This window comes from Phoenix dactylifera, chromosome 1, assembly GCF_051530095.1.
Source record: "Phoenix dactylifera cultivar Ajwa chromosome 1, Ajwa_hap1_PhDact_Kaust_v1.1, whole genome shotgun sequence".
NCBI classification, from domain to species: domain Eukaryota; kingdom Viridiplantae; phylum Streptophyta; class Magnoliopsida; order Arecales; family Arecaceae; genus Phoenix; species Phoenix dactylifera.
The window spans coordinates 68,380,671-68,395,453 of NC_143190.1; the positions used below are offsets into that span (position 1 = coordinate 68,380,671).

Consider the following 14,783-nt stretch of genomic DNA (forward strand, 5'->3'; position numbering starts at 1 on the left):
CACAAGCAGCTTTTTTGTTTACCATTTGAAACCTAAGTGTAACATCCTCACAATCGAACAGAGTACCAAACCATGCAAACAGAGTTCTGTATGAGTAGTGCTGATTAAAGGGTAGGATCTTGGGAATGGGTCACACATAAACTTCAATTAGGATAATTCTTATGTTAAAGATGAAGCTTTGCAATAAAAGAACCACAAAGAACTTCAATGAAAAAGATAAAAGAAAAAACAAGATATATTTTCTTATCTACTTATCTCTCTTCCTTTTTTTTTCTTCTTTTTTTTTCTCTTTTATTTTCTTTAAAGAAAGATTCTATCAGCAAAAGTCAATTGAAGGGAAGAAAAAATAGAATCAGCAAAAATTGTAGACCTTTTCCAAGATGTCATTCTCAACTCTGGTACAACCCCCCCACCCTCCTTTGCACATTATCATAAACTCCCAAACAGCATAGAGGTCATTAATTCAGAGATGATGTGCATGTGTTTTTTCCTCTCTTTTTTTGAGGGGGAAGGGGAGAGGGGTGTTGTTTCGATCGACAGGGAGGAATAAACTGGCAAGGATCTAATACACACTGTCCTACCTCCAAATACTTGAACCTAAAATCCTACCAAATGATCAGAAGCATCCAAAATTCTGCTAAGCAAGATAATAACATCCCACAGGGGTTTAGGAGCGACCAATTTCTACCCAAGTATATCTTTATGTCAAGATCTAGCAAAAGTAACTAGTTTGCACACTGTAAATTAACCAATGCCCATGTAGCTCAAGCAAGTTAATAGATCCATCCCTTTTAACCAGTATACATGGAATGAGAAGAGGTTCCCCTTTAACTATATTCAAATTCCTTCATCAAATATAGGATGACTTGGAGATAGAGCCATCAGAATTTACCTTGCAGTCTTGCACCAGCTGACTTCAAGTTTAGGCTTACACAACAGATCTCGTATAGCTACCCACTCTGATAAAATGGCTGCTGTAATTATTAGTAATTCTCGCATGATCATTGCTTTATTCGATTTTAGACCTTCAAGTCTGCATAGCAGCTTGGATATCTATCATAGTACTCCTAATCACTTGTATGTTAAAGGTTGATTCCTCAGAAGTTTAGAAACCCTGCCTCTTTAAGGGATACTACTGAACCCAATATACTACTTCGATCCTAGGCTTTATACAGATAAATTGAATTGAATAAAAATGTTTTTGCTACCAAATAAAATATGTAACGAATGAAGAAAGGATTCTTTATAAAATAATTGTCACAAGCCAGTAAGACTCAGGCAACAATATTTCCTATAAATAACAACAATGGATATGTCATAGTTATCTAGGCCTCTGACACAAGGAGAAACAAAGGAATATATGGCTTAAAAAATAAATTTATCCAACAGTGTTGAAGTAAATTCCTTAGAAAGAAGAAAGCCTCGAAGCAAAGAATATAATGGTTAAAATTATTGCCAAGTATCTGAATACTTTGTATAAATCTGCTTGTGAACATGTCAATGCAACCAAACTACATATCTTAGGGAAGCCACTAAACATGAATCCATCCAGTACAATGATATTGCTCTATGTCCTAGACTATTAATCAGTACAATACAGTTGCATAGATACATCTCAAGACATGTGGCAATTATTCGACACCCTTTTTCTAAAGCATTGGCAAGTTCTGCTTATCTTAATAACTTCACAATAATTGGTGGCCCAATAATTTCATGATGATTGGTGGTTGGCATTGTTAATGTGCCAAAATATTTCCATTTCTAATGACCTCTGTCAATTATGGTAGAGCATAAAAGTAAGAGGTTTCATAGCATATGACAGTTTGCTTGTGTCAAACCAGTAGTTCTAAAGTTTCCAGGTTAAAATTATCATTCACAAGACTTAGCAATGACTAGATGCTTTTTGTTACAAATAAAAATTGACAATGTAAGCACATTTGACTCAAAGAACATGACAAAACTGCTCTTGTTTTACAGGAATTAAAAGATTCGGTGCCTTAGTTTGTTAACATCTCTCTCTTTAGCTACAAATTAAACACTTAACAACCTGAGCACATGTGGAAAAGATGAGTTTAGTCTAGGAAAACCAGACGCTTAAAGACATGCATGATTCAAGGACAATATTGATGATTTTACATTACACACCAAGTAAACAAATGGTAATAACAATGATCAGAATACCTTGGTGGCACAAGATAAAAATTCAGATGTTCAGCTTCTTGGCATACCAGCTTTCTATACAAGCAAATGAAATTCAGAGGCATTCATTGAGTGACCCAGGCTCTAAATGAGTCAATATCATCTTATGATTCAATATTGTGCTGCCAGAAAAAGAAAATATGAGATGTCTTTACGCAATATCATGTTTTCAATAATCACCTAAAAATAAAGTAACAAAGCAAGCATGGAAGACATAAATTTAATCATTTTAAAGTACATGAAAACCTGTGAAATCACAAAGAGCTCTTACATGCCAGGGTTACTATCTGGGGGAAAAAATCACATATAAGCCATGGGAACAACATTTAATACACCTTTAGAACATGGTCTCCTCCTAAACTTATAAGATCATGTTACACTGACTGTTTGTGCTCGCCCTATCAGATTTTCAACAAACAAGAAAAGTTTTTACGATTGCTCGACAGTCCTTTTTTACAATTAAGAAAAAAATATTCTATCAGTTATACTAATGGTCAGAAAAAATTCCAGAAGGACTCATAAATATTCATGGTATTAGCCAAATTACTATTATTGATACATTAATATTTTCAAGATATCTATTGGGGTTCCTTAGATTAATTGATTATCGCATAGCATGTATAGTGATTGAAGCTGAACAATCCCTAAATATTTCATTCTTGAAGCTAAAGAATCCTTATGATGAGGACCAATGAGAATCTGAAAAATTAATTCTCAGAATTATGATATTAAGCTTTAAGATCTTTCTAACTTCACAACACTTGACAGGAAGATGCTGCCGTTTGGAATTCAGGCGACTGATTATTATCCTTGAAACCAAGCGCAAAGATAACTACAGCTTTGTTGCAAAGCAGTGCAACTTAGATGTACTCAAAATGTAAGAAGAAGAAAGGAGCAAAGAGTAAAACCCTTCCCAAGAGGGCAAAGCAATAAAGCAATTAAATTAACAATAATATATACCAGAAAACTCAGCATAACAATAATGCATCTCTTACTTAACTCTACAGTCCAATATACACTCCTCATTTGAAATCCAAATCCGAAGAACTCCTAAGGACCGTTTGCGTTGCTCCTTTTCAGTTATCACCCAGCATCACCTTCAATTTCGTGTTTCCTGAACTCTCGAGTCATGAGTGGATAAACTTCTATGCTTCCAAATCTCCACCACATTTTCTGCAAACATTTTGATCTGGCCCAATGTTATAGCAAGCACAATCAGATCTAACCAAATGGAAGGCCCATGAAATTTGATGAATAGCACAACGGGAAGATCTTGAAGGACCAACAAAGCAAGTTCTGTCTGGATTACATTATCAAGCAAACTGGGAAGCACAGATATAGACATGGGATACGGTGAGACGATAGGATATGCCGATACAACAAATCTTAAAAAGTAGGATACGATATGACTAGGATATGCCAATGAATATACATACATTCAGTATATACATGTATAAACATCAACATACATATATATGTACATATGTATGCATGTAAAAAAAATCCAAAAAACATACTGAGCTATCAGAATAATGTAGTCCATACTTATATGGTAGCATCACCTTTTACAAGCTCATCATTTAGTCATCATTCAAATCTATAAAGACCCAAATCTATATTGCATATTCTAATACTAACTGTTGGGGAGGAAGCACTCATCCTTCGATCGTACTATTTTTTTTCCTGGATCCAAACTGCGGAAAGACGAATCGAGAAGAAGAAGTAGTAGAGAATAAAATCAAACAATCATAAAGACAGTAATTTTATGTAGTTCACTCCAATACGAGTTACGTCCACGGAGGCCACATACACAGATTCAATATATTCAGCAAGGGTTACAACGATCTCTCTTTTCCGTTGGAGATTTCACAACTAGGGCTTACAAGAAAGATCAAAACCTTCTAGGGTTTACAAGAGAGATAGAACACACATAAGATTCATAAAAGATCCCTATTTATATGTTTCCAACATATAAGGAAACTTCTCTACGAAACCCTAAGTCAAAAGCCCATTTTGCCCACCGTTTCAATCAATCCCGTGATCAGGAGTCGACTCGTGACTTTCAGAGGTCGACTCCTAATAAGTTCGAGTCGACTCGAAAATCCTCGGGTCGGCTCAAAAGATCGGCACCGAGAACTGGCACGCTTTGCCTTCCTAAGAGAGTCGATTCTTTCAGTCTTGGAGTCGACTCGAGCAGACCTCGAGTCGACTCCTGCAGGGCTTGACTCGACTCCTGCAAGCAACCCGAAAAATACTTCTCTGTCTTTATCTGCGGCACTTAGCGAGTCGACTCCCTTAGTCCAGGAGTCGACTCCAGGAAACCTGGAGTCGACTCGACCAAGCTTGAGGACGACTCCTGTAGCCTCAGAACTTTGCAGCTCTCTGTTTCTCCCTGTGGCACATAGCAAGTCGACCCTCTCATCCCTAGGGTCGACTCAAGCTTCACATGAGTCGACTCCTAGATGCTAGGGGTCGACTCCATTCAGCTGGCATAGACTTTTTCAAGCAAACTTGAGCCGAAATTCAACTGCAGTCATTTCGAGCTTCGAGGCACCTTTTCTCAACAATCTTCCACTTGTCGAGAAACAAGCCTGAAGCAACCGTAACCCCATCAGCAACATAATCTCCAAGCATCCTCTATGTGTGTCAACTTCTGTCTTCACTTCTAGCTGCGAAGACCAACAGAAGATGCACAGATGTGCAACTTCTCAAGAGTGACCACTTTTGTCAACATATCTGCTGGGTTGTCTATTGTATGTATCTTCTCTAGCCCGAAAAAATCTTCTTCGAGGAGTGACCGAATAAAGTGATATCTGATATCAATATGTAAAACCCATGAAACTGCAGCACTTCCCAGCATGAACACATACCCGGTAGTACTCTTTTTGCTATCCATGTCTCCAGCCATGTCAGAACCCACAAAACCATGTAAGCAAACATCAGAACCACCATAGTATAGTACTAAATCTCTGATATCTTTCAAATACCGCAATATCCACTTCACAGCTCTCCAATGCTCCTGGCATGGATCGCTCATGTATCTGCTCACTACTCCCACTGCATGGGCAATATCCGGTCTCGTGCAAACTATGGCATACATAAGACTCTCGACCGTTGATGAGTAGGATACATTCTTCATCTCATTTCGATCATCCTGCGTAGTAGGACACTCCTGCTTGGATAACTTGAAGTGTGCGCCCAGCAGAGTACTCACAGCTTTAGCCCCGTCCATATTGAACCGCTTCAGCACCTTATCAATGGACTCTACCTGAGACAACTTCAACATTTTAAGTTTCCTGTCCCTATTGATACGCATCCAAAGGACTTTCTTGGCTTCACCCAAGTCCTTGAGAACTCCTGGGACAGTTGTTCCTTCAGTTTCACAATCTCTCCCATGTTGGCACTTGCCACCAACATATCATCTACATACAGAAGTAGAATGATATATGAGCTCTTCAATCCCTTGAAGTAGCACCTCTGAAAATCATTCTTCAGCATAAATTGATCAAACTTCAAGTACCACTGACGAAGTGCTTGTTTCAACCCATACAGACTTTTCTGAAGTCGGCACACCCAATCTTTCTTTTTCTTCACTACATATCTTTCTGGCTGCTACATGTAGATTTTCTCTTCAAGCTACTCAAGATGTAAGTCTTTGGCTGCCACTATACTTAGCACCATCCGGATAGTAGACATCTTCACAATTGGAAAGAAGATCTCGTCAAAATCAATGCCCTCCTTCTGTTGAAAACTCTTGACAACAAGTCTCGCTTTGAACCTCTCAGAACCATCCGGTTCAAGGTTTAGTCTGTATACCCACTTGTTGTGCAAAGCTCTCTTCCCTTTCGGAAGTGGAACCAAATCTCACGTCTTGTTGGATGATAGAAAATCCATTTCATCATCCATGGCAAGCTTCCATTTGTCACTGGCTTCGACTTGCAAAGCCTCCTTGTAGCTTTCTGGCTCACCACCATCCGTAAGCAACAAGTACTGTAAGAGTCAGCATATCTAGACGAAGTTTTTCTATTTCTTTTACCCTTGCGCAAAACAATCAGAATATCAGCTGGCGGTTCTTCTTCTTGCTGTGCTTCTTCCACTGGCTCAACAACTTCATCGTCTCGAAACACTGTTTGATCGTCCAGCTCTACATATTCTGACTTCATAGCTTTGGCACCTTGGCCTGTCTGTTGCCGCATGTCCTTGTACAGAACCTCTTTATTGAATATAATATTTCTGCTCCTGATAACTTTCTGATCTGTCGCATCCTAGAATCGGTATCCAAAGTCATCACCACCGTATCCAATGAATGTGCACTTCTTTGACTTTGCATCCAACTTGGTTCTATTGTCTGCAGTATCAAGCACGTAAGAGATGCAACCAAAAGTATGCAAGTGAGATAGTTTCACCTCTTTTCCAGACCATGCTTCCTCCGGCAGTCAAAGCTCCAATGCAACTGAAGCCCTCTGTTGATCAGAATACTGCTGTACTGACCGCAAAACTCTTCGGCAACCCCGTATGAAGCCTCATGCACCGTGCCCGCTCGTTGATGGTGCGATTCAAGCGTTCTGTAATACCATTTTGTTGTGGCGCTCCTGGAACCGTCTTCAGTCTTCGAATTCCAGCTAAGGCACAATAAACCTCAAACTCATCACTGCAGTATTCGCTTCCGTTGTCAGACTTAAGACACTTCAATCTCTGACCTATCTTATTCTCCACTAGAGCCTTCCACCTCTTGAACTTCTCAAATACATCAGATTTGTGCTTCAAGAAGTAGACCCATAGCTTTCGGATAGCATCATCGATAAACATAACATAGTACCCTGCTCCTCCATGAGAAGCCACTTGAGTTGGTCCCCACACATCAGTATGTACGAGTTCCAACTTAGAATTTTTCTTGGTACTACCTTCTTTTGAAAAACTGACCTTCTTCTGCTTCGACAGTACACAGTCTTCACAGAATTTCAAATCCACATATTTCAGGTCTCCCAGTTTTCCTTTGGACATCATCACCTTCATCCCTTTCTGACTCATGTGACCGAGTCTCATGTGCCATGTCCTTGCATCAACAGTAGGATTTGCAGCACTGACGGTGAAATCAGTATCAGCTGTCATGTATAGTGTTTCCGACCTTGCGCCTCGAGCAATCACTAAGGCTCCCTTAGTGATCTTCCAAGCATCATCATTGAAGGTGGTCACAAACCCCAAATCCGACAACTGACTTACTAAAATCAGATTTCGAGCCAATTTGGATACATGCCGCACATCTCTCAGAGTTAAAGTAATCCCATTTGATGTCTTTATCTGAGCATCTTCTTTTCTTACAATGTTGCAACTGTCGCCATCACCAAGATACACCTTGCCGTGATCACCTGCAACATAGTTCGAGATGACTGCCTTGTTCCCAGTAGCATGGAATGAGACACCTAAGTCGATTATCCACGACTCTGGATGAACATCACAGGAAAGTATCAGAGCATCATCTTCACTTTTCAGTTTCGGCTAGATTAGCACTTGCCTTAGTGTCAGAACCACCATTATTCTTCAGCACTTTGCAGTCTTTCCTCAAGTGACCCTTCTACCTACAATTCCAGCACTTTCCAAGAGGTCTAGACTTGTTTCTAGACTTGGATCGTCCACTCCTGTTTTTGTCTCCCTTCTTTGAAGTCCTTCCACGTTTTTCAAAAGCCAGCGCATTCCCAGATGAACTCACTGATGGATCCAGAATTTTTTTTCGAGCCTCTTCACTCAGAATAAGAGCCACCACTTCATCAAACCTCGCTGTAATCTTCCTCAAAGAATTACTAACAGCCATGATGAAACCTTCCCAACTTTCAGGCATCTGACCTAGAAGAGCCCACGCCTTCACCTCATCAGTGAACGTGATCTTCACAGATTCCAATTGGGCACATAGGGTGTTGAATTCACTTAGATGTGAATGAACACTCCCACTGTCTCTCATCTTCAAAGTGAACAATCGTCGAATCAGGAATACCTTGTTCCCTCCTGTTGGCTCATCAATACATGGAAGCCAGTGTGTCCATCAAATCTTTTGCAATCTTCACTTTGGATATATTGGCGAGGATCTCCGATGCCAAGGACAAACGGATAGCGGCGAGCGCCTTCTTATCAAGACGCTCCCACTTCTTCGTCGGCTTCGCTTCTTCTCCGCCCAGTGGTAGATCTAGATCCTTTGAAAGCAAGTAATCCTCCATCTGCATCTTTCATACACTAAAGTTCTGTTCGTTGAATTTCTTTATCCTCAATATTCCTTCATCAGCCATTGAAACACAGGAACGTTGCTCTGATACCAGTTGTTGGGGAGGAAAGCACTCACCCTTCGATCGTACTATTTTCTTTTCTGGATCCAAATTGCGGAAAGACGAATCGAGAAGTAGTAGAGAATAAAATCAAACAATCACAAAGACAGCAATTTTACGTGGTTCACCCCAATATGGGTTACGTCCATGGAGGCTACACACAGATTCAATATATTCAGCAAGGATTACAACGATCTTTCTTCTCCGTTGGAGATTTCACAACTAGGGCTTACAAGAGAGATCAAAATTTTCTAAGGTTTACAAGAGAGAGAAAACACACATAGGGTTCACAAAAGTCCATCTTGCCATCTGTTTCAATTAATCCCGTGATCAGAAGTCGACTCGTCACTTTCAGGGGTCGACTCCTGATAAGTTCGAGTCGACTCGAAAATCCTCGGGTCGGCTCAAAAGATCTGCTCGAGTCGACTCTTTCAGTCTTGGAGTCGACTCGAGCAGACCTCGAGTCGACTCCTGCAAGCAACCCGAAAAATACCTCTCTATCTTTCTCTGCAACACTTAGCGAGTTGACTCCCTTAGTCCAGGAGTCGACTTCAGGAAACCTAGAGTCGACTCGACTAAGTGTGAGGTCGACTCCTGCAGCCTCAGAATTTTACAGCTCTCTATTTCTCCCTGTGGCACGTAGCGAGTCGACCCTCTCATCCCTGAATCGACTCAAGCTTCACATGAGTCGACTCCTAGATGCTAGGGGTCGACTCCATTCAGCTAGCACAAACTTTTTCAAGCAAACTTAAGCCGAAATTCAACTGCAGTCGTTTCGAGTTTCGAGGCATATTTTCTCAACACTAACATCATAGATTTTGAAATTAACCATTAACTATTAGAAAGGTTAACATGAAAAAAAGGAACAAAAGCGCTTCCCCTCACTTTTGGAGGTATTGGGGAAGTATCTGAGGTGTATTTGCAAAGCATCAAGATTGTTTCTTTTTTATTTTAGTTTTAAGAAAAGGATACTTAATACAAGTATCAGACACATATCCAAGAAGAATTCGACAAGTATCGGAATACAATACCTATCCAATAAGGACACAATATGTGATTTGAAGTATCCTTGCTTCCTAACAAGAAAATTAAAAATTAGTTTTGAAGGACGTGGGAAATGGGGAGGTGCGCATAATTTTAATTTAAGGCAGTTACTTTAAGTTGGTAATATGGGGAATTGGGATCAAGCTTCATTTGGATATTAAACAATGCTTGAAAATGGTGTTTGTAGGTTGCTTGGCTATATATCTTTTTTATAATGGCCTTCTAATATGTTCCTTCCATCTTTCTCTCCCCTCGACTAGAGTAACTCAAATGAAAGAGAGACTCATTTACCTACAATAACTGGAATCTGCATAAACTGCCTATCTAAATCAACCTCACTCCTAGCAACCATGCAACTCCATTCGATGAAAAATGTAATTTTAATCAGGTGACAGCTTCTTAACTCTTGTTTAAATATTCACCAGTTAGACATCCAGGATTTGCAGTCTGTCTTGACCTCTTCTCAGGATGTTCTTCCGCTTAAGATTGTAGGATGAATTTGCCTTGTATTAAATTCTTTCTTGACTTTGGACTCAATAAACTCTTCAATCATTCACGATATAAACAGGAAAAACTCCTTAAAATTGTAGGGGCGCAGCTCATAAAGCTTAATATCAAAAAATAAGGACCAATAATCAATACCAAGAAATTGCTTTAATGTTGTCATTATGGAAAGTCATAGGAATACAATGAAGTCTGCAAATTAGCAGGATGCAATGTACCATCTATTCTAGCAATGTCAGTGCTGCTCAGCTACATGAACATAACCAACAACAGAAGGTAAGCAGCCATTCAGGTAGTTAGATTGCCATCGATTAGGAAGATGCCCAACATGACAAGGGTTAGAATGTGGACAAAACACTAAAACAGACACAAAAAGTACATAGCTTTTATTTATGGGAAAACACATGTTCATATGCAACTTAGAAATGAAGAAACCAATTACAAGGCAAATGATGTTAAAAATGTCATATTTTCCATAAAAAATGCATTGGCTACTCACCTGAGCAGACATGCATGTACACAGTTCAAAACAAAGATAAACATAGAGGAACAGATAAGACCTGAAACCTGTATATAGTGCAAAGACAAACATATATTTCTTTCCTACAAAGAGGTAATCCATTTACCGTTAAATTTTATTTCATGGATCTTGAAAATGAGTTCGAAGTAAATACAGGGGGGAAAAGCTCCACAATCAGATACAGCCACCTTCTGACCCCAATTAGATGGAATTCATCCATACCAGATATATGCCCTGATAAGCTGAAAAACCAATCTTGATGACTTTCACCTACTTTAACTCTGTTTTCGCTGCCAAAGGTATAATGATAGACTGCAAGATGGCTGACAGTTCTCAATGCAACCTAATAGTTTCATTTGGGAGAATGATATTGGGATTTCGTATGTGAGGGTTGAGAGCTGCTAACTCTTTCCATTTGGCTCCAGTGCCATGAACACGTGAAGAAATGCTCCAAAGAGTATCTCCTGGCTGCACTTTTGTCGTCCCTTGAGAAGGTTTTGTCACAGCCTTTGACTTCATAAACGGATGCTTGTTGCTCTTTCCCATTCCAGTAGCAAGCAACCACCTAGAACCAGATTGCTGCTGTGTAGGATTACCCCATACTTTTTTCTTTCCAGGTTCGGTCTTCAGACCAGCAACATGAACCTCCTTTATTTTGAATTGAGGAATAGCATCCTCTTCCTCATTCTTCTCCTCCATTGCCAATGGTTTAGTTTCGGGCTCAGGCTTGGGCTCAGGCTCATCATCTTGTTCACTGTTCCCTTTTTCTGAAACCGTGCTGTATATTTTGGGCTTTGGGGGAACAAAAACCCTCTCCACTTGAATTAATGAAAGCATTGGTGTTCCAACCGGCTCATAGTTACGCAAGGGGTCCCGAAGCTGCACCATAAGTGCAACTGTAAAGTTATTCCCCAACAAACCCCACCTTCTACCAGATCTCTTGCCTCCTCTTTTATCTCCCTTCCACCCCCCACTAAACAAGTCCATTGAAGTAGCATGATGGGCTGCAAGAATCTTCGATGTTCGATCATTGATCTGATCTTCTCCGTCAACCATTCCAGAATCAAGCCTCATCCACTCATCCAGAGTCAAAGACAAACCCATCAAGCCATCTACGTCATCCCCACAATCCTTAACATCCAGAAGCTGTAATCCAGCAGTACCCTCTAAACCCAGTGACACACTATTCTTGGCCCCTTTTCCTTCCAAAGCAGAAATTTCCCCAATAGATTTGGGGCTAATGTTAGAAGGTGCCTCCTCATCTGACACGCCAGATTGTATCCTCAGCCCCTCAATTGAAAGAGCTTCAATCTTATCCATTGCTAATGGAGCAAGATCCTCCAGTGAAACATATTCTGAGCCCATCTCCACATGACCTGATGAAGCTAGATTCAAGCCTTTACCCTTCTTCCTCCTACCAGCAGCATTCTGACCAATCCTTGACTCTGCTTCTGTGTTCTGATACTGCAACAGATCTTGCCTGTACAAACGAAAGGAGATGGGAAATTTTAAAACAGGATTAGACAAAATGAGTACTGAAGGGCCCAATGTCAAAACACAACCGAAAAGAACTAAATAAGGTAACTCGCAAACCTCTCACATGCCCCCAGTGCTGGTGCAGCGTCCCAGGCTATCTGTTGCATCGTTTTCCCAGTGATATCTTCCAAAGGCATTAGCTTGCTTGCTTGCATTGAGAGCTTTTCAATTCCAACTGAAGCTAAACGTTGCAATATCTCCATAATCTCAGAACCCATTTCTGCAGGAACTACGATGGGACTAGATACCTGCATGACCAAACTACCATTGTTCTTTGCATTCCTGAAGAGGGCTGGGTTCATGGATCGCAGGAATCCTCCATCCTTTGTCTGAATAAATGGACCCAAGCCCTCTCCAACAGGAGGCAAGTCAAGTGGCTCCTCTGGGGGAAGATGAATTGGACTACCAAATCCACACCTGCTTCCAGGTGACGAGCACTGAAAGACCTTCTCATCCAAACCCCACTGACGCATCAAAGCTTCTGTCTCAGCATCTTCCAGCACTTTAGCCCTCGACTTGCTGCACCCAACTTGAGTTGCTTTCTGAAGCTCTGTTTCAGCTTCGCGAACAACAGGCGAGAAATCAAAATTGTCTGGATACTTATCCCAATCAGATTCGTCCCCCAACTCAACATCAGGACCAAAGAGAACATTACCAGAGGTTAGTGATTCCTTCTCAAATTGCTTCCACAATCGCTCCCTTGGTGATTCTGGGTCACTGTCAGAACTCAATCCGAAAGGGCTATGCTCTATACCAAGCATGCTTAGAAACTCGCTAGCAACGGAATCTGTAACATCATCCAAGCTCTGGGATTTGCACTTCATGCTTGCAGTCTTGTAACTAGACTTCACATCTACATAATTCCGCTGCAGAGATGGCTTGGCTTCGGATTGCGGAGACTCCGGCACATTTGATTCAAGAATTGAGAGGCTATGGAAGACCGAGGCCAAATCATCAATGGTTGCATCCAAACTGCTCCATTCAGAATTATGACCATGGTGTGAAGACTCTTGTTGGTGTGAAGACTCTTCTTGTTCCTCTGGCTTCACACCCACCTCCGCTTCTTTCTCATCAACCCCACCACCCCTATCATCAACCACCTCAGGCTCAACCTTTTTTGAGGTAGGTTCATAATTTTGATCCTTTGAGGCAATCTCTATTCCCTGTTCAATTACACTGAATTCAGGTTCATCACACTCCTTTTCCTCATTGCCTTCAATGGACTCTTCCAATGAGGTGCAAGTTTTCAATTTGGGCGACTCCTCATTCCCTTCGATGGGCTCTGGCACTGTGCAAGGCTTCAAATCCTTTGATTCCTCTTTTTGAACAAAAACCTCATGCTCTGATTTTGAACCACCTTCCACAGTACTCAGCTCGTCACCTTCAAACTTCCCACACGCCAATTCCTTTTCAGTATCAGCCAGAACAGATGCCTCCGACTTCGAGCTCGGCAAGACCTCATGAAGCACTTTCACGTCCTCCACCGACCGAGACCGATCCCGGCCTTGAACCTGGCTCCTGACCTGCCCCACCGAGCCCTGCCTCTCAAATTTCCTTGCCCGCGCATTCAAAAACTCCGTAATCTTCTTCTCCCCACCTGCCGGCTCTGCCGACCCATCCCTGACCAGCAAGTGTCCGAAGCTCACGTTAAGCGACGCCCCCTTTGCCTTCCCTGAGAGCCGAAAGCTCGTGCTCCACTTCCGGAATCCCTTCCCCTCCTCCTCCAGCTCCTCCAGCGTGAGCGGCAGCAGCCTGGTGAGGTCTACCAGATTCTTCCCGAGGTCCAGCCCAGGGGCGCCGACCACCGTGACATAGATCAAGAAATGTCTAGGTTCGTATTTGGCCGCGTTGTGGGGGCCGCTCCGGGTGCCGTAGACGGCGCAGCGGTAGGTGAGAGTCTCCTCGAACTCGGCGACGCCGTGGAATACGCGGGCGGGGCGGGTGCCGGCGGCGGCGGCGGCGGGGTCGGTGGTGCGCTTCCAGTGGACGGCGAGGGCGGCGTCGGCAAGGGCCGGGGGCACGCCCTCGACGGAGTGGACGGTAAGGGAGAAGCGGCAGTCGAAGCGGCGGCGGCCGATGTGGGAGAGCGCCCGCAGGGGCTTCCAGCTCCAGAACGACGACGAGGCCTTTTTCTCCTTGCGCGACGACGACGATGACGACGGCGGCTTCTCCTTCGGATCGCCAGAGGAGTGGATTCTGCCGGCGGAGACGGATCGGGGGTGGTGGTGGTCGCCGCCGGTGGCGGCGGTGGAGGGGGGAAGGGCGCGGCGGGGGTTCTTGGGATCGAGGGAGAGGGCCTTGCTGAGGGTCTCGATCTCGTGGAGGAATCGGGCGTTCCCGGGGTCGCCGGCGGCGTTTCCCTTGCCAGAGACCCGTTTTCCCAACATGACCTCCCCGGAATCCAAGTTACCGATGATTGCGCTCCTCACGGATGCATACAAAAACAGGAATCGGGAATCTTGGATTCAGGAAAGAAAGCCTTAATAAGAGGTCGGGAAGACGACTTACGGGCGACCGATTTCCGGTAAACGAGTTCCCCGGAGCTGGTCTTCTTGGTTGCTCCGACAGAGAAGGAAGGAGAGAACAAGGGAGAACGGGATCGGCGGGGCTCGGGTTCGAAGTTAATTTACGCCAGCGCGGTATGGACACCGGCGGATGCCTTG

At 42.7% G+C, this 14,783-nt stretch overlaps 1 protein-coding gene across 1 annotated transcript; it reads right to left on the reverse strand.

The window, feature by feature from the left end:
* Positions 1 to 10,429: 10,429 nt before the first annotated feature.
* Positions 10,430 to 14,783, reverse strand: LOC103724349 (protein PLASTID MOVEMENT IMPAIRED 1-RELATED 1-like). The gene is made up of 2 exons (XM_008815579.6): positions 12,178 to 14,783; positions 10,430 to 12,064 (listed from the first exon to the last, which is right to left on the reverse strand). Exons 1-2 carry the CDS (start codon positions 14,505 to 14,507, stop codon positions 10,918 to 10,920), a joined length of 3,477 nt encoding a protein of 1,158 aa, XP_008813801.3. The 5' UTR covers positions 14,508 to 14,783; the 3' UTR covers positions 10,430 to 10,917.

Coding starts and splice junctions, on each gene's coding strand:
- LOC103724349 (XM_008815579.6), bottom strand. CDS start 14,507: ATGTTGGGAAAACGGGTCTCTGGCAAGGGAAACGCCGCCGGCGACCCC. Junction 12,065..12,177: donor GCACTGGGGGCATGTGAGAG/GTTTGCGAGTTA, acceptor TCGTTTGTACAG/GCAAGATCTGTTGCAGTATC.